Source organism: Petaurus breviceps, unplaced genomic scaffold (genome assembly GCF_028583685.1).
Source record: "Petaurus breviceps papuanus isolate PSGF00001 unplaced genomic scaffold, PetGlider_PUasm1.0 186, whole genome shotgun sequence".
Taxonomy (NCBI): Eukaryota; Metazoa; Chordata; class Mammalia; order Diprotodontia; family Petauridae; genus Petaurus; species Petaurus breviceps.
This window is the reverse complement of record NW_027185798.1, coordinates 24,644,092-24,663,933: the sequence shown is the minus strand read 5'-3', so window position 1 is coordinate 24,663,933 and position 19,842 is coordinate 24,644,092. Positions and strand designations below refer to the sequence as shown.

General features: G+C 38.8%; 1 protein-coding gene across 1 annotated transcript in view; it reads left to right on the top strand.

Annotated features, from left to right (window-relative positions):
* Positions 1-19,842, top strand: part of CRLF3 (cytokine receptor like factor 3) — a 41,303-nt gene that overhangs the window by 875 nt on the left and 20,586 nt on the right. Inside the window, exons 2-3 of the mRNA XM_069089875.1 lie at positions 12,293-12,500; positions 19,611-19,698. Of these exons, the coding sequence (XP_068945976.1) occupies positions 12,293-12,500; positions 19,611-19,698 (296 nt within the window). The remainder of the gene's footprint in view (positions 1-12,292; positions 12,501-19,610; positions 19,699-19,842) is intronic.

Genomic DNA, 19,842 nt, shown 5'->3' with positions numbered 1-19,842 from the left:
GGGGGGGGGGGGCAGTGCGTGAGGGGGAGCGAGGGGCGGGGCCTGCGAGGCCGGGGCGAGAGGAGAGGGGAGGAACCCCAGGGGGGGGGGGTGCTCCTAGGGAGGGGGGCCGGTCTTGGGAGAATTGGGGGTCCACGGGTGGGGGGCGGGTTCTGGTGCCAAATTGAGGAGGGGCGTGCGTGACTTGGAGCCAGGGGAGGCAATGGCCCGGTGGCTACTGGGAGCAAAGCGAGTCTGGAAGGGGAGAAGAAATGGGGGAGTGGGCTGGGGAAGCCCGGCGAGAGGGGCTGCTTTGCGGGGAGGCTCGGATTGCCGTGAGGGTCCGGAAAGTGGTGGGGCGTGGCGGGGGTCCCGGGTGACACGCCTCGTGCCTTAGCTCTCTTCTCTCGAATGTAAACTGAGGGGTGGGCTGGCCTGAGTGGAGCCCCTGAGTCCCCTTCTCGGCCTCAAGTTCTGTGCTTATCGCCCTGGCTCCGTTATTGTGGATTCGAGGCATACCCGGGATACGTGAGCTCTACGAGATTCATGGGGTGGAAATGTTGAGGAGAGTAGCACAGACCAGTTACGTTCCTCCTTGTAGCATGACCACAGCCATTAGTCAAGTGGGGTTGGTTTTTTTTTTTTGAGTAAATGAATACTAATCTCTGTATTTCCTAACGTCGATGCAGTTAGTGACCCGCTGTAGCTATTTGTATTTTTATTTAAATGATTACCTTTTATTTTTGTGGACTATAAACTTTCTCATGCTTATGAGAAATGTAAATTTTGTGTCGGTCATAACGGTATTGTTTTAATAACTGCCTTTGGATTAATCGTGTAACATCTCCGAGGTATAAAATGTCTCCTATATTATGTTTTTCTCATCTTGACCAGTTTTGTAGAGCAGGCATAGGTCATGGATTATTTTTACTTTAGAAAAGGTGATCTAACAGAGGGGTTTGCAACATAGCACAGCGGAGTGCTGGCCAAGCTGAAAATGGAATTTTGGTGTCTCTCTATCAGTATTATAGCCATAATAGAAACTTTGTAACAAGGATCTCAAGATACTTAAAATATAACCTTTACAATCTTCCTTTTTCTTTAATGGGAATTTTCAAGTCCTGTTTTTAAAAAGCTTAAGTATTTTTTTGCCATTTGACCAATATAATATTTTGATTATTATCTTTTATCTGAGTTTGGTCAATATTCCCAATTAAAGGTGAGAGTTAAATATGAAAGTGTTTGTTACTTGTAATAATCACTTCATGTGGTAGAAATGACTACATTTCAAAGTGACTTAGGTAGTTCTTTGCTAAATGTATTAATGTGTTATTTTCATTCACATTCTTTTTCATTTTGCTTCCAAATTTAGACACTATTAAGTTCTTTTTTATAACTCAGTCTTGTGTTGCTGTAGTTTAGAAAGACTTCATAAAGATCTAATAGCCTGCCTTTTGGGGGTACAATTAGAGCATACATTCCAGCTAGATTCGTGATGACTTTGCCTTTTGTGGACTGACTAATGCTGTACTTTCCCTTTCATGAAGGGACTCTGTGTTGTACTAGTGCTAGTTAAAACAGTTTCTGTCCCCAAAGCAAATTAGAATCAATTTCAAATGTTGGTAATGATGCAGACACTTGTACTACAAAGAATCAGTCCTCTGTCTTTTGTGTTTCAATAGGAGTTTGTATTATGAATATATTGTCAGAGGAAGTATTTCCTTTTGTTCAGTGACTAGGTGCTTTTTAAGGTCGTCATTTTATAGCAACAATCCCAAATGGAAATTTGTGGCTTTATGGTCAAGAATTTCACTTGAGGTAGAAGTGAAAAGGAACTCTTCTACAAATTTTCTTGGATTTTTATTCTTTCAATAAATAATTGTATTTTTTTCTTGGTAAAGTTTTTCTTTTTGTCTTTTAAAAGCATTTTAGTAATTTTATGAAATTTCTTACACATGAAATAGTGATTTTTTAGGAGTTTATGTAAATGAAAGTTTAGAAAGAATGCAACATTTTGAATCTTTCTGTCAAAAAGAAACAAACAGAACTGTCTGACTTGTAACAACTTCTTCACTTGTGGTTAGGCTAGTGCCCTACCCAGAGAAAAGGAAGTTCTATGTAGTGAGTTGTGTCAATAAAGGCCAGAAATAAGTTTGTTTTCAAGAAACTATAACATGTTTAGAAATTCCCGCACTCTCCTTACCTAAGTGAGATTGAAATTAAGAGAAATTCTTAGCTTGCTACAATCTTTGGTGATACAGTGAAAATACAAAACAAATGAACTCCCATTCTCTTTGGAGATCACTTAGGTTGTCACTCAAAGAAAGAATTAATCAGTTGTACAATGACGTAAAATGTTCACTTCTCTGGAGTTTTTGAGAGCTATTTATATTCCTGTGGTGTTGGTTTTTATACTTGTGTGGGTGATTCAAAACATTATGACTTGGTCTTCTGACTAAGACTATTTAGCTGAATTGCAGCATGTGTTTTCTCTATGAAATGTCATGGTGCATTCTACTGTCATTAACTAAGGGTTCAGTGCTTTCAATTAAAAAGCATCAATATGGGGGTGGCTAGGTGGCACAGTGAGTAAAGTACTGATCCCAGAGTCAAGAGGACCCAAATTTGGTTCTGACCTCAGACACTTAACACACACGCAAAAAAACTAGCCATGTAACCTTAGGCAAGTTACTTAACCCCAATTGCCCTCCAAAAGGCAAAAAAAAAAAAAGCATCAATATGTATGTTAATATTAGATAACTGTCCATAAAAATTGATTGGTATATGAAGGCAACTGGAGTATGACATACTCTGTATGTATTTTGTCCCAGCATAACTGCACTATAATCATTTGACATGTGAGGCTTCTGTGGAAATTTGTCATCTAAAAATGGATTTTTTTCCCTCTGTATCTTTAATTTCCCTCAGTTTTTAACAAATATTTTTCGCAGTAATATTGTGAAATTTCTCTCTTGAAATTTTAGCCAGGTTCTTTTTAAACATTCATTCCCAAAGGACAGAAGAACACATTTCTTAATAGCAGGACTGAGTCAGACATAGGACAGGCTTCACTGCAGAATTCCAGACCAAACTATGTTAGAGAAACCAAGGCAGAAAGTCTTCATTCCTCACCAAGGGAAAGAATGTTACAATTGCCGCTTAGATCTCTTACCTTCCCTTCTTTCTGTTACTCCACTTTTGAAGAGTATGCAAACTTCAGTGTAGTATACATTGGTGTTTATAGTGTGTATGCACTGGGATCCTAGGAACCAAGGGCTTCTAATATTAGGAAGCCCATTTTTGATACGCTGGGGTATGCTGGTATAGCTGTGTGCAGTGTGTGATTACAAAGGGCACATACCACAGGTTCAATTGGTTGTGTTAGTAGCAAGCTCATTTTGTACTGAATTACTATTTTGCCTTTCAGTTCACCATACTTCCACAAATAAATAAAAAGTAACATAGTAAAAATATAGTCTTCTTTAGATAATCAATCACAATAGTAATTCACATTTATATATTTCTTTAAGGTTTATAAAGCAGTTTACTTGCAACAACCCTGTGATTGATAAGGAGTGCAGATATTATTATCTCCATTAATAAACCTTTGAAAAGTAGATTTCATAATTGATTTTCTCAAATTAAAGGACATTCTGCAGCATGGGTATGCAGTCAGAAGAATGCCAGGGGAGGCGTATCTCCTTTTGGCTTCCTTAAAGTACTGTGTTTTGCTCCTGGCTGAGTTTTTTTTTTTTTTTTAGCATTTATGTAAAATAATAGCTAGTATGTATATAGCACTTTAAAGTTTGAAAAGTGCTTTAAATATTCCATCTCATTTGATTCTTATAGCAGCTATTGGAGAGAAATGCTATTACTCCCATTTTACAGAAGAGAAAACTGAGGCTGAGAGAGGTTTGATCTGATTTGTCCAAGTTCACACAGCTAAGGAAGGGTCTAATGATAGATCTGAACTCAGATCTTCTAACTCCAAGTTTATGCACTGTACTGCCTAGTTATTATATAAAAATGTAATATTAGATATTTGGTTGGGAATTGATTTTGTGTATATGTAATTTCGAGTTAATGAGGATTTTGACTTGAGTTTTGTAGCCTAAATATTTCTACCTCCTCCTCCAGAGAATGTTAAATAAAACTAGAATGATGATTTCCAAGCAGTGTGTAGGAGTAAGACCATAATTCCACCCTCTGATTTTCTGACTGAAGAAGATAACACACATAAATAAGGCTACATTTCACTCTTTAACAGTCTGTTGTATTTATTGAGTGTAGAAGAGGACCCTCTTAGGTATATAGATATATATACCTGTATATACAGGCAGTCTCAGATATATAAATAAGTAGAATTTGAAAATGTAGATAGAATAATCGAGCTAGAAAACTGTAACAGAGTCTTCCAAATATAAGTAGATAGAAGAATGCTAAAGGGGCCATCCAAGGACAGCACAGTTAAAATGGATACTATAATCAGAAACAGGCACTTTGATTCTTACAGAGGCATCATTCTTACCCAAATCTAAGGGAGACTAGGCTCCAGTGGAAAGAACATTGGATTTGGCATTGGAATCACGGTGTTGCTGCTTACTCATTGGGTGGTTTTGATCTGACCCTTAGTTTCTTCTTCTTTATGATGATGGAGTGGGTGTGGGGGAATGGAGATGGGGCAGGCATTGAAATTCTCCATTCTGCAGTTCTCTTCTTTGTCCTGATGCAACTTCTATCTCTCCCTCCCATTGACAACTCTTTTGCCTGTAAACATTTTTGGGTCTCCCCAGTCCTAAAAGCAAGACAAAAAATACCCACCTCCCTCTTCTTTGATACTTAACATACTTCTAGAAAGAGGAGTCTCTACTCACCACTATTTCCTTCTTGTTTATTCTTTAACTCCTAGAAATCCAAATCTCACACTGTGCACCCCTTCCTTCACCACAACATTGAAATTGTTTTCTCTAGGATTACAAAATGATCAAATTTTATAATTTAATTGTGGCCTTTTCTTACTTCTTGACCTCATTCTTAATATTCACTTCTCCTCCCCCCCCAAAAAAAGAAAAAAACAAAAACCACAACTCATTTTGGAGGTGGCTAGGTGGCCCAGTGAATAGAGCACCAGCCCAGGAGTCAGGAGGACCTGAGTTCAATTCCAGTCTTAGACACTTAACACAAAACTAGCCGTGTGACCTTGGGCACCCCAATTGCCCTACCTTACCCCCTCAAAAAAAAGATTCACTTATCCTCTGGCTTCTATGGTCTCATTTTTGGGGACTTTCTTATTGTTTCTTCCTTGTTTTACTTAGTGATTCCTATTCTTTTTCCTTTCCCCTGAAGGTACATCTTCCCACCAAGCTGTCATTGATTTACATTTTTTATTCACACTTTCCTTGGCAATCTCCTACACTCCTGTAATTTTAGTTATTGCTAAGTAACACCCAACCTTACATCTCCCTCTCAAAGTAAGATCTCTGCCCTTTGTGTTGTATATCTCTCCTGTGGTCATTTCATCTACTTTCATGGCTTCATCTACTGTTACTGCAAGGATGGATCTAAATTGTGCATATCTGCAATCCTGACCTCTCTCTCAAATTCTAGAGAAGCATTTGTGGCTGCCTGTTAGACAGCTCCACCTGTCATAATTTCAGACTGAATATGTCAGTGGGAGTCTCCTAAAGCCTGAGTGATCCAGTCAGTTCCCCCCTTAATAAATACTTTCTAATTGGCCAATATCTAAAAGTTAACTCATCTTCCCTGATAAATAGCTCCTCCTGAATTCTCTTTTTCTATCCATGGCATTGTTGTGCTCTGTCACCCAGGCTGGAAACCTTAGTCATTGATTCTTTCCTCCCCTCTACTTCTTCCTTCCACCCCTTGTAGTCAGCTCCCAAGACCTGGGCATCTTCTCCTTTAGTTTGTCTAGACTTTCTCCTTTGCTTCTGAAATGTCTGCTGTGGCCATCCCTTTCATATCACCATTGTTACCACTTTATTCCTGTCCTCGTTTCCACTTTCCTGGACTGAAATCCCCTTGTTGTGATCTCCCAGATCTCCCAGTCTGTCTTTGTACCTTGGCTTTATATATTAATTGTCCTAAGCCAAAACTCTGATCGCACAGCTCTTCTGTTTTGAATTCTTCATTTACACCCCACCCCCTACTGAATAAACTCCAGTCTTTATTGATTCTTCACCTTTCTTACTCTCATAGTATCTAACAATGCTTTTCAGGTAGTAGGTACTCCACGTGTATTTGAATGCTCTGGGTGGATACTAATACTTGTGGCATTAAAAAAAACCAACAACTGTTCATAGTTCTAAAAGGCAGTTTTGTGAATTTTTAGTAACAAAGTCCACAGTGACTCTTAGTCATAGGCATCTTGGTGGGGGTATTGCATATGTTCTTTTTTTTTTTTTTAAAGCATTCGGGGTTAAGTAACTTGCTAAAGGTTACGTGGCCAGTTATTTCTGGGTGTGGTGCTGAGTATCTGAGCCCAGATTTGATCCCCAGGTCATCCCGACACTAGAGCTGGTGCTCTTACTCACTGTGCTACCTAGCCGCCCCTATTGCATATGTTCTTATCCAACAATCAGCAAGCATTTAATATATCTCAGGCATTTTTATGTTAGCCCTGGGTGATACATATGAAAAAAAAAGAAACAATCCCTGCTTTCAAGGCATTTGCATTCTAACTAGAGAAGTTCATATATAAGTATATACAAAATAAATATAAATACAGAGCTGTTAGTTGGGAAGAGCTGGCTCTAGCAGTTGAGGGGATCAGGAAAGGATTCTTGTAGAAGGGGACACTAGTCTTCCTCACATTTTAGTGTTGAGCTACTTTTGTGATGACCTCAGTGTTTTCTGAACTCATCATGTTTTTAAGCTTTAAAAAAAAACCCAGCCCCAATGATTTCAGTTGGATTAGATCCAGTACATTAGAAACATTGTAAACTTGAGTTAATGTTCTACATTACTAGAGAAGTTTTAATGGAAAACTGGAACAAAACACAGTAGTAGTATGTGTTAACAATCTTTATTGCTTTTTTTTTTTTTTTTTTTAGTGATTGAGTACTCCCAGCCTTTGGGCAGTTCTCAGTTTCTGATTTTTTTTCCATTTTCATTGTTATTACCTCCAAAAGACAGATGCCAATTTAATTATAATAGCTCATATTTATATAGTGCTTTAAGTTTAACATATAGTGTTATTGTTAAAGCAGCCCAATGAAGTAAGTAGTGCAAGTTGAAGAAAAACTTTAATTTTTTTTATAATTAATAAACATTTGTTTTCTTTTTCTTCTCTCCACATTGAAAAAGAAGAAAGAAAAATCAGATCCTTAAAACAAATATGCATCATCAAGCAAACCACATTCTAACATTGGTCAGGTCCAAAATTATGTCTCGTTTTGCATCTTTAGTCTATCAGCTGTTTTGTAGAAAGTGGATAGTGGGTAGTGGGCTTTGTTATCGTCCTCTGGAGTCATGGATGGTCATGCGTTGATCAGAGCTCTCAAGTCTCTCAGAGAGTTGTTATTGTTGTTGTTTTAAGAATTGTTTTTCTTTGGGGGAGGCGTCTAGGTGGCACAGTGAATAGCGCATCGGCCCTGGAATCTGGAGGACCTGAGTTCAAATCTTGTTTCAGACACTTAACACAAAAACTAGCCGTGTGACCTTGAGCAAGTCACTTAACCCCAATTGCCCTCCAGAAAGCTAAAATAAAAAATAAAAAATTGTTTGTCTTTACAGTATAAATTATGTTTCTGATATGGCTAATTTTTCCTCATCAGTTTATACTTCAAGTTCATAAATACATCAAAGTCTTCTGTGTTTCCATGAAACCACCTTCCATTTCTTTTCCTTTTTTTTTTTTTTTGCTTTTTGGAGGGCAGTTGGAGTTAAGTAACTTGCCCAAGGTCACATGGCTGTGTGTGTGTGTGTGTTAAGTGTCTGAGACGGGATCCAAACTCAGGTCCTTCTGAATCCTGGGCCAGTGCTCTACTCACTGCGCCACCTAGCTGCCCCACCACCTTCCATTTCTTATGGCACAGTGGTATTACACCTCTATATTATCATTTGTTTAGCCATTTCCCATTTGGTAATCACTCCCTTAGTTTCCCGTTCTTTGCCACTACAAAAAGAGGTGCCTTAAATATTTTTGTCTACATGGGTCCTTTTATTCTCTGTTCTCTTTGGGGTAGTAGAGATATTCCTGGAACAAAAGGTATGTACATTTTTAGTGACTTTGGGGGGAATACTTCCAAATTAGTGCAAGTGTTATTTTTCCAGTTTGACAGGGTAAGTGATTTGCCCAAGTCACATAACCTCAAATGGCAGTCTTATGATCCAAGACCAGTGTTCTTTCCGTGATACTATCCTCCCTTCCTGGATTTGTCAGGAATTCTGTAGGAGCTACAGAAACAATTCACAGTCTAGTTTTTTTTTTTTTAATATTTTTAATTTCATTTAATTTTTGCTTTTTGGAGGGGGAAAGGTAGGGCAATTGGGGTTAAGTGACTTGCCCAAGGTCACATGGCTAGTTTTTGTGTTGTGTCTGAGGCTGGATTTGACACAAATCCAGGTCCTCCTGACTCCAAGGCCGGTGCTCTATTCACTGTACCACCTAGCTGCCCCCTTCATTGTTTTTTTTTTTTGGTCACTTTCTAGTTTTTTTGTACATTTTAGACATTTCCTAATCAATTCTCCCACATATCTTAAAACAATTTAGAAATTGTAAATTTCTAAGAAATGGTCCTTTGAGATCATCTGCTCTAATCTCATTATTTTATAGAGGAGACCTGGGACCCAGAAGGCTCAGAGGATTTACTTAAGATCATGTCGACCAGTAAATAGCAGAGCTGAGCTAGACCAGATCCCCTGACTCCAGATCCTGTGGTCTTCTTCCTATGCCACAAGGCTCTGATCTGTCATTTACTGACATTCTTTTACTTTGGTTTCTGAATCAAGTTTCAATTAAAGTTCATCTTTTACTAGCATTGAAATAAAATCTCAGGTGAAATATGTGTAATGAACATTTCTAGAAAGTGTTTTATGGCAGGGGTCCTTAGCATTTTTTGTATTATGGAGTCTGTGGACTCCTTTTAGAACAGTGTTTTTAAATGCAGAAAACAAAAGAGAAAGGATTACAAAAGATTAAGACTCTCTACTTATAGAGTCGGTCCCTATTTTTATTTTATTTTTACTGTTAAAAAAAGTCTTTATTAGAGCTGGTCTGCACTTTTTAATGAGCTTCATGAAAACAAAGTAAAAAAATTGGTCAGATAAGTGATTTAGTTCAGAATGATTGAGTTGCTGTACATCAGAGATGTCACCCACGACTGGTGCAGATTAAAATTGGCAAATGTTTAACAAAGTAAGTAAAATACAGTAGAACACAGATGATGTTAATATGTGATTTTCTAAGTTATTAACATGACTCTGGGGCTCTGCCCTCCATTTCTGTTTGACTCTGACACTGCTGCTCTCCATCACAGTATTGGAGGGAAGGACGTTTGTTCCAAGGCCACATCTAATTCTCTAGGAGTAAAGGAAAGGCTCTGAGGAACAAGGACAAAGCCTGAAGTAGGATTTCAGGAGGGGAGGGGGCTTGGTGTAGCCTCCCCTCCGCAGCTCTTTTTGCTCTTCTATATCCACGCACTTCCTTTTTTTGTAGGTGCTAAAAGAAAAACAAGATGTGTATAGGATCTAGAGTAGTTGAGGAGCTTTTGAATTCTTTCTGAAAAGGAAACTGCCTTTACTTAACTGAGGCACTTCCTATGTGTGCTGTATCCATTGCTTATAAAGCTCTAGAAGCAACCTTTTGTGGGCTGCTTATGGCAAATTTCCTGCAGTGTGATAGAAGTAAGAATTACAAAGATAAATTTGAACCAAGCTGGTTTATTTGTAGTATGTTACTTTTCTCCATGCTTTCTTTTCTCTGGTTTTCAAACTAAATCCTTAAAACTACACGATAAACCAAATTAAGCGCATTAAATCTGCCTTATCTTGGTTTATTTGACACTTGGATTTACTTCATAGCTGTCTTTTGATAAAACAACAAATTAAAATTCTATTTTTCAATCTGAATTTCTGTTTTCTGTGTACCACATTTTGATATGTTGTTCATTTGATATCTTTTCCTAGTCATTAAAAACTAGGCATAGTGAACCTGAAATGGAACACAAATATGGGTTAGGATAGTGGAATTTCACTTTTGACATGACAAAACTTGTAAAACCTGGTATGTGGTCATTTTAATTTGTGTGATTCTATTTGTCTCTATTCAAGGGAAAGTCCCGTATTGAATGAGAATAGTGTGAATTACATGTTAAATTAATTCTTTCTTTAACATTTTGGGAATATTCAAGTTAAATTTGTTTTAAATAGATGTATAGGCCAGAAACATTTTTCTAATGTGTTTTCCTTGGGAGACTGGCATTTAATTTACTTTGTCCATTCTCCAGTGGGCCTCTTGGGATTGAAAATGAGTGTCTAGTTTGTAGTTATCCTGGCAGAAGGTCTCTTTACTTCTTTTTTTTTTTTTTTAAAGCAATTGGGGTTAAGTAGCTTGCTCAGGGTTACACAGCCAGTTATTTTGTGTGGGTACCAAGTATCTGAGACCGGAACCGATCCAGGGTCTCCCGACACTGGGGCTGGTGCTCTTACTGTGCCACCTGGCCACCCCAAGTCTCTTTATTTCTACAAGGTGATTTCTCTCTTGTGACTTTTAATTCATTCTTTGTTGTTCTTTGCCAATTTTTTAATTAGAAAAGAATTCCTAATCTATGCAATTTTCTCTTTTAATATATTTTATTAATGCTTTATTTTTATTTCACCTAAACTTCCCTCTGTATTCTCCACCACAAAATTATTCCATATAACAAAGAATTTTTTTAAAGAAAAAAACAAAAGTCAGCCCCTGCCCTGGAGGGCAATCTAATGGCCAAAGATAGCACACAAAAGGAAGCTGGAAGGGTAGGAGGGGGCTTTATTTTTGAAGAAAAGTTGTTTTTTCCCTATGTTATCATCTGATGTTTTACTGTGTCAGTATTAAAGTGGAATTTTTGTTTCTTTTGGCAAGTATTTTGAAATATTTTAATAAAGGGCTGATGCTTTGGGGAAAAAAAACGAAAAGGGGGAAAAAATCAACAAAACCATTTAATTCATTGAAAAAACATCTGACAATCTATTCAGCATTTTACACTTGTGGACTTATTCCCCAGCCCTCACTCTCTGTAAAAGAGTAGGGGGAAAGTGTCTTCTCATATCTCTTCTTTGGGACCACACTTGTTCTTTGTAATTTTGCAGTATACATTTTCAAATTGTTTTGTAGTTATAGTCATTGTGTATATTATTTTCTTATCTCTGCTTCACTTTGCATGTAAGTTTTTCCACTCTTACCTGTATTTATCATATTTGTCATATCTTATAGTACAGTAATACTCCATTATACCACAAAATTTATTTAAGGACAACTAAGGAAATGTAAAACTGTTGCCCATATTTGGGATAGCATTCTACCTACCTGGTTATGCTTATCAGAGAATACCAGTAATAATCATTACAATAATAATGACTGATGATATCTAATCAGTCAATGAGTAATCTAGTTTCTTTAGACAAATAGAGTTCATGAAGTAGGGGATAAAATATAATAGGCAGGAAAGGCAGTCTGGAGCAAGATGAGATTGGGAAGGACCAATTTGTTATACAAAGGAGTTTATCTTTGATCCTAGATATAATAGTGAGTCATTGAAGTTTATTAAGTAGAAGAATAATGATGTCATGCCTACAATTTAGGATTATCACTTTGGCAGCTGTGTAAAGGATGGATCAAAACACAGAGACACCTGAAGCAGGGAGACCATCAGGACCTCTTTCAATAGTTCAGTTGACAAATGATGACAGCCTGAAGTAGGGTCATGTCTGTATGAATCAGAATGGTAAACTTGCCAAGACTTGGCAACAGATCTGACGTGTGGGGTGAGGGACCAAAGATGACCCTCACTTTGTAAAACTGGGTGATGAGATGTGTGGTGGTGCCTTTGACAGTAACAAGGAAGCAAGTGGAGGCTTAGAAACATTTTTATTTCTTTGACCAAAGTCACAACCAATAAGTTTCTCTCAGAGCTAGGACTTGAACCCAGGTTCAAGTGGTAGTATCCAGATGACAGCTATGCAGTACCCTAGAATTACCATTGGTTGTGATCTCTTGGGATTCATCTAGTTCTCTATTTATGATTACCTGGGTACATGTATTATCCTGGTCCTTTTCAGAGGTTCTGATTTCCCAATTTTTATGTCTTTTCAGATCAAAGAGAGTGCGTCACAGTCAAGGGATGTTCTCCGTCAACATTTTAATGATCTAAAGGGAACCCTCAGGAAGCTCTTGGATGAACGATTAGCATCCCTGTTGCAGGAAGTGGACACCATCGAGCAGGAGACTGTCAAGCCGCTGGATGACTGCCAGAAGCTCATAGAGCATGGGGTCAGCGCTGCTGAAGACTTAGTGCGAGAAGGTAGGAAGCTGGGTCCTTCTCAGGCTTTACTGTCTGAAGATCTGAAGAGAGGGGCATGTGCGCATGTGTGTCAGAACTGTGACATCGGAGCCTTTTGTCCAAGTTCAACATGCTTTTCCCAGTTTTGGTAGTTCTGTAGGATGTTCATGGTCATCTTTTTGTTTGTTTGTTTTGTTTGTTTTGCTTTTTGGAGGGGGGGAGATAGGGCAATTGGGGTTAAGTGACTTGCCCAAGGTCACACGGCTAGTTTTGTGTGTGTGTGTGTGTGTGTGTGTGTAAGTGTCTGAGGCTGGATTTGAACTCAGGTCCGACCTCAGGGTCGGCACTCTATTCACTGCTCCACTTAGATGCCCCTTAGATGCTCCACCTGTGGTTCAGAATGACCGATGTACAGTAACGTTCCCCACCTTAGAGTAGAGTCAGAGTGCTCTGTACAACAAGCACATGTTTGGTCTCAGACTTTGGCGCCTTATTCAGATGGTGGAAGCCCAGCCAACCTTTTTTATGTTCTCTAGGGTTGTTGGAAGGTCCTCTAGACCTCGTTTAGTCCTTTCCCCTCACTTTTCAGGTGAGATATCTGAGGCCCAGAGAGGGTAAGGGACTTGTCCAAGTTCACACAGCAGGCAAGTGTCAGAGTATCCTTGGGCTCTTGAGCTCAGTATCAGTATGATATTTCATCAGTCATGTAAATAATAGTAGCTTATAAATTAGTTCTTCACAGTTTGCAAACTGTTTTTCTATCAAAGACCTATAAATCAGGTAGAAGAAGTAGTAGGCATTAGGGGTGGACCTGTGATTTCATTGCTATAGAGAATTCCCCAATGAAGAAATGTCTCTATCCATTTAGTTTGTCACTTTCTCTATGGCTTCGAGTCTTCCAGAATTGCCTAGATCTGGGAGAGGCTAAGAGGTTGTGCTAGGATGGCACAGCAGTATTTGTCAGAGGCAGCCCTTGAGTACAAGTGTTTCCATTCCTTGCCAGGGAGCTCCTAGGCCCACTCTCTAGCCACACTGCCTTTCTACACTGTAAGTGGAAGGATTCCTATTTTGCATGTCAGGGAAATTAAACCCAGGGACTTGTTCATGACCTTCCTCATGGCTAGCAAAAATTAGAGCCAGAACTTGAGTCGAGGACTTCTGATTCTAATTCCAGTGGTCTTTTTGTCATAACAGTTTTGGCCTAGAGATTGTTTGTAGAGGGGTGTTTTCAGCAGTCATGCAGTTCAAAAATTGAATTTCAGAATTTTCCTCTAGCCTTTGAGTAACAACAGTTTCTTTTTACTTTTTTTTAAAATATTTTTTCCTTTTTGGATAGTTCTTGTGCCTTACCATTTCCTTTATTGGTAGAAAATTGTGAATGATGATGCTTTGGCTGGGGTCAGACTACACTTAGGGTTCAGACAAGTTCTTCTGTTGTGAAGCATTTATTTGATAGATTTTGGCCTGGCAGTTTGGACCCTAGAGAGAGGCCTTTGTGCTAGTAATTAGTGGGTTTGGTGGACTGATGGCCTTGAGGTTAGTGTCTGGCCTCCTCAGCATTTCTGGTAAGCTTGGGGTTATTGGGATTGAATATCAGGGAACTTGAATGTTCAGTGGTAAATTTGAGCCCAGTGACTTTGGTGGTAGTCTTGAGGCAAGGGTACATGGTAGGGTCGATGGGCTTGGCGATCTAGGCACTGGGAACATGGTGCTAAGGGCCTTAGTGACATTGCTGGCCTATGTCATCTTCAGTCCCTCCTTGTTCAGCTCCTTAGAAGAGCACATATTTCTTTGGAACCTGGGGTCAACCAGTTTCAGAAATTCATATTTCAGTGGCCTGCAGTTTGTGTGTGTGTGTGTGTGTGTGTGTGTGTGTGTGTGTGTTTTGTTGTTTGTTTTTGGTTTTGGGTTTTTTTGCCTTTTTTTGAGGGTTGAGGGCAGGGCAGTTGGGGTTAAGTGACTTGCCCAAGGTCACACGGCTAGTTTTTTGTGTGTGTGTGTGGGTGTTAAGTGTCTGAGGCCAGATTTGAACTTAGGTCCTCCTTACTCCAGGGCCGGTGCTCTATTCACTGCACCACCTAGCCACTCTGTGGCCTGGAGTTTTTGATGCCATTTCTTTACCCACTTTCAGAATTGGATATGGGTGGTATAGCTCCTAGATCTGACTATATTTACTCCATTGCCTCTGTACTGGGGCTTAGTAATCACTTTGGATTGATTTGAGTAGAATACCAGAGAGATGGAGCATGGTTATAGTTATAAAGCTAAGGACCCAGGCTTGATCTTGTTGTTTGGACTCTAGTTAGCTTTGCTCTTTTCTGATACCTTTGTAACCACAGAACATAGTCATCTGTAGTGGCCAGGCAGTGGGAAGGCCTGCCACCACCACCTGCCCCTCTGCTTTACCTCTTCCGTTTGTCTGCTGCTTACATTCTGGGCTTTAAGAAGATTGGAGTCACCAGCTGTGTGTCCTCCAGTGAGACGGAGGAACGCCATGTGTGACAGACAGTCTGCCCTGCCTCTATGCTCGGCACATGACCTCCCAGTGTGACCTAAGGGCCCCTTGGCCTTGCCGTTCTCCTTCCCATTCCTCCCTTAGAGGCTTTGCCATCCACCTGCAGTTGAGCCTGCTCTTCTGTGTTGCCTCCACCAGGTAGTGGGTGAGGTCTGTCTATTTTCTCTTTCTATGCTGAGCACTTACCACATAGGAAGCACTTAATAAATGCTTTTTTATCCATATGTACAAAAATATTTATTGTAGTGACAAAGAATTGGAAGCCAAGGAGGGAATGACTGAGCAAGTTATGGTATATGAATGTGATGGAATATTATTGTGATATAAGAAATGATGAAGGCAGTGGTTTCGGAGAAACCTGGGAAGATTTACATGAGCTGATCCAGAGGGAAGCAGAACCAGGAGGACATGAATAGTATAACAGCAGTATCATAAAGACACGAAAGGCTTAGCAGCCCTGACCAGCCAACCACAACTCCAGACGACTCATTATAAAACAGATAGAGGCTGATGGAGCTGGGGTACAGATTGAAGCTTTATTTTAATGGCAAATGCAGGAATATGTTTTGTTTGACTGTACATATTTGTAATGGGTTTTGTTTTTCTTGCTTTCTCATTTTTCACCATCTTATCTAAATGTGTGTCCTGTTCTAAAAATATTATGATCGTTTGAATCATTCACAATGTAAGTACTCTTATCTCTACTTGCTTTTAACCTGAAGCCATATATATATTAGTCTCTCCATTTTTTCTCACCTCTCAGCCGTATTTCACTTTAATATACACAAGATTTTCACAGGTTTTGCAGATCCCTATGTCTTTTTTCAGATAGTATTGCTGTTTTATCCAGAATTTTTGTACATTCTCTTTTTCAGCAGTCCTGTGTCAAACTCTTCTGATACAATAGGAAAAAGTAGCTAAAAGCTAAGTGTAATTCAATCAAATTAACTTGGATGTATGTTAAACTTTAATTGCATAGCCAGAGCAATATAATTCCCAAAAGACTACTGTAGAAGAAACCAGAGAAAACAAAGATATCAGCCCGTTTTTATAAAAGTTTATTACAAGGGCGGCCAGGTAGCACAGTGAGTAAGAGCACCGGCCCCAGAGTTGGGATGACCTGGGATCAAATCCGGGCTCAGACACTTAGCACCCACCCAGAAACAAGTTTATTACAGGGGGTGGCTAGGTGGTGTAGTGAATAGAGCACCGGTCCTGTAATCAAGAGGACCTGAGTTCAAATCCAGCCTCAGACACTTAACACTTAATAGCCATGTGACCTTGGGCAAGTCACTTAATCCCAATTGCCCTGACTTCTCCCCCCCCCCAAAAAAAAAGCACACACAAAAAGTTTATTACAACAATATAGTAACATGGTTAAGCTTAATTATCTCTCTGATGGTAAAGTCTACATACTATCCATACTTTTCTCATGTCCAAGTCTATACATTATTCATATTCTCAGTTCTAAAACAGAAAGGTAGGACCAGTAAGTTTTCTGGATTTTTATTAAATCCTAATCTGAGGTAATTTAACAACAATATCTGATTTAACAGACATCTTAAAATTTGTAAACATCATTCAAAAGCAAAAGGTAGATTATCACTTGTATAATTGTGATTTTCTGTAGACTAAACAAAGTGGCTTTGTAATTGCACAGAACCCTAGGGTAATTACATATACTCATATAGAAAAAACATAAACAATGTTCATTTTTACATCTATATCAGTATTTGTTACAGTAGAATTGCTTCCAAGACTTCCATATACATTGTTTAAATTGACAATTGGTACCTTAATGAGAGGTGTCTTAGTTTTATCGGGAGTTCCACTGATGCCTTCAAAAGTTAACATTACGTTATTAAGGGAAAGATGTGAAATAAAACATCAAAAAGACAAGCTGCTCTAGGAAAAAGGAAATAAAAAATGGGGGCAAGAAGTAAAATGACAACATTGGAAAAAGTGGAAGTCAAATCAGTTTTGAATATTTGGATGTTTGGAAGAGAACAGATGATAAGCTTTATCTTTCACAGATGAATGTTTATTGTTCAGTTCAGTGCTATTCAGTGCTTCCTTAACATTAATGGATTCTAATCCTCTTTCTTGCTCCTTTGTTTGGATGAAGCTAGTACTTTAGAACTCTCTCCTGTCCTTTGGCTCTTTGAGGGTTTTTTTCTGGAAGAATGTGCTTTTTTTCTCCTGGGTCTTTTTGTCAGTTTTGCTGTCAGAAGTGCTCCCAGATGAGCTTGAAGCAACGTATTCCTTAAATTTGGGCATTGACTTGTACCTCCCATACTCTCTGCCGGGATGTCTCTTGGTTTACAGACCCTGTTTTTGCTTTCTCAATAGGTAGAGGTGGCAGAGGAGAGAAAGAAGAGAGAGAGAATTCAGAACTATAATAAAATAAAACTGAATTCAGAGAATTTTTTTTTATTTATTCACTCATACTCCCTGTCCTTGCAAGTGACTCCTCAGATTGTATGTTGTTAGTCACAAGAGGCATGCTAAGACAGATACGTGCATGAATGTAGGTTGTGGGCCATAACTACAAGAAAATAACTCTCCTCCACCCCAGTATTATTAATACATTATTCATGTCATCTTCACATACAAAAGACACTATATCTTTGTCTTATTCAGTATGAATTGACAAGACACTAAGACAAATTGCCTTTTTAAAAGTTTGTTTTATAAACCACACATAATTATCCCCTGGAGGCTTTAAGTTTAAAAACAGACCAAAAGGCAATTCATACAGGTCAAGAATGTGCACCCACTTCCCTAAGGAATAGGATACAATTTTTTAATTTTAGAAAACAAGTTCCTAGATACACATACCATAAATATTTGTTACAGTATTTGGTGCTTAAGTATTTTAATTTTCAAATCCTGTTTTTAGCTTGCAAAATAAAAACTTGTTTATAGAATTTCAAAGATTGTGTTGAACTGACATGCCCCTATTTTCCTTTTGTTAAAGATCTTGTGATCCTAAGAACTTTAGGACTGTAACAGCATGTTAAAGTCTTTTAGAGAAATCGTAGCAGCACCAATCATTGCTATCTTTTAACAGATGAATGCAGTTAGCTGTGCAATGTGGGATAGCCTTCTTAGGCCTGTTTTGCTTCCATCAGCTTTTCTGTCTTATATCCAATTTAGTCTTCAACTAATATTGCATGGAATTCTTTTTAGAAAATATAACTCTGACACTTGACTTTGTTGTGTTAGTATTCTGGCAAAGGTAACCATGTATTATCTCCTAGCTTGCTAATGATTCTGTGGTGGGGAAAGTTAGGAGTTACTGGGCTCCCTGTTTCTTTTTTTTTTTTTTTTTTGCCTTTTGGAGGGGAATTGGGGTTAAGTAACTTGTCCAAGGTTACACGGCTAGTTTTTTTGTGTGGGTGTTAAGTATCTGAGGCTGGAACCAAACTCAGGTCCTCCTGACTCGGGGGCCTGTGCTTTACTCACTGTGCCACCTAGCTGCCCCAAATTAGATTTTTTGTTTGTTTTTGCTTTTTGGAGGGCAATTGGAGTTAAGTGACTTGGCCCAAGGTCACACGGCTAATTTTTTGTGTTAAGTGTCTGAGGCAGGATTTGAACTCAGGTCCTCCTGATTCCAGGGCTCTATTCACTGCACCACCTAGCCTCCCCTGGGCTCCCTGTTTCACTGACACTCAGTAGTGTTTTGGGGAAAACCATGATATCAAACCAGATATTGCTTATACAAAACAGACCCTTTCTTTAATTGCTTGTCATTGGTTCTCCTCTCTCAGAGAAGCTGATCATCAGCTGATGAAGTGTATAGAGCACTGAGCCTGGACTCAGGAAGACCCAAGTGCAGGTTTGACCTCAGACACTTATTAGCTGTGGACCCCCTGCCAAGTCACTTAAAAATGTTGAGTTTCTTCCTCCTCAAATGCGGGTGATAATAATAGCATTTATGTTGAAGGGTTGTTGTAAGAATCAAATACGATGATATTTCTAAAAGCACTTAGCATAACCTGGCGCATAGTAATGTCTATAATGTAATGTAAATTATTTTTTCCTTTATCACCATTCCCTTTCCTCTTCCACCCTTGGACTTAACTGGTTTTTTTTTTCTACTAGTAGTTTTAAAAAATAATAACAATAGGGGTGGCTAGGTGGCGCAGTGAGTAAAGCGCTGGCCCCGGAGTCAGGAGGACCCGAGTTCAGTTCTGGCCTCAGACACTTAACACCCACACAAAAAAACTAACCGTGTAACCCTGGGCAAGTTACTTAACCCCAATTTCCCTCCAAAAGGCGAAAAAAAATAAAATAATAATAATAACAATAATAACAATAACTTTTATTGGTAATTTTGTTTTTAATTATCCTCAATCTCCTCCTACGTTCCTCTCCATAACTATCCCAGAGAGCCATCCCTCACTAGTGCCTCTTATTAATAGTTGTATATACTTTTCCTCCTTTGTAAGTGAACTGAGGAAATATGGAAGGTTTTGGTGTTTTGTTTTTCCTGGCTTTGCATTTTTAATCATTAAGCCAGCTTGATAAGAATTCTACTACATGATAGTCAAAATGTTGTTTTTTTTCTTTTACATATTCCTTAACAGTACTGTCTTTCTCTTCTTTGGCCCCAGGAGAGATTGCCATACTTGGTGGTATGGGAGAAAAGAATGAAAAACTGTGGAGCTTTGCCAAAAAGGCCTCACACATTCAATTGGACAGGTAAAGGAATGATTGCTACCTTTAGTTTGTTTTTTGAGAATTGAACCTAGTATATGCTGTTTCTGTTTATTACAGATAGTTGATTTTGAGGGAGATGGCAAACATTCATTTCCAGGATTGCCCTTATTTTTTATTTTTCTTAAC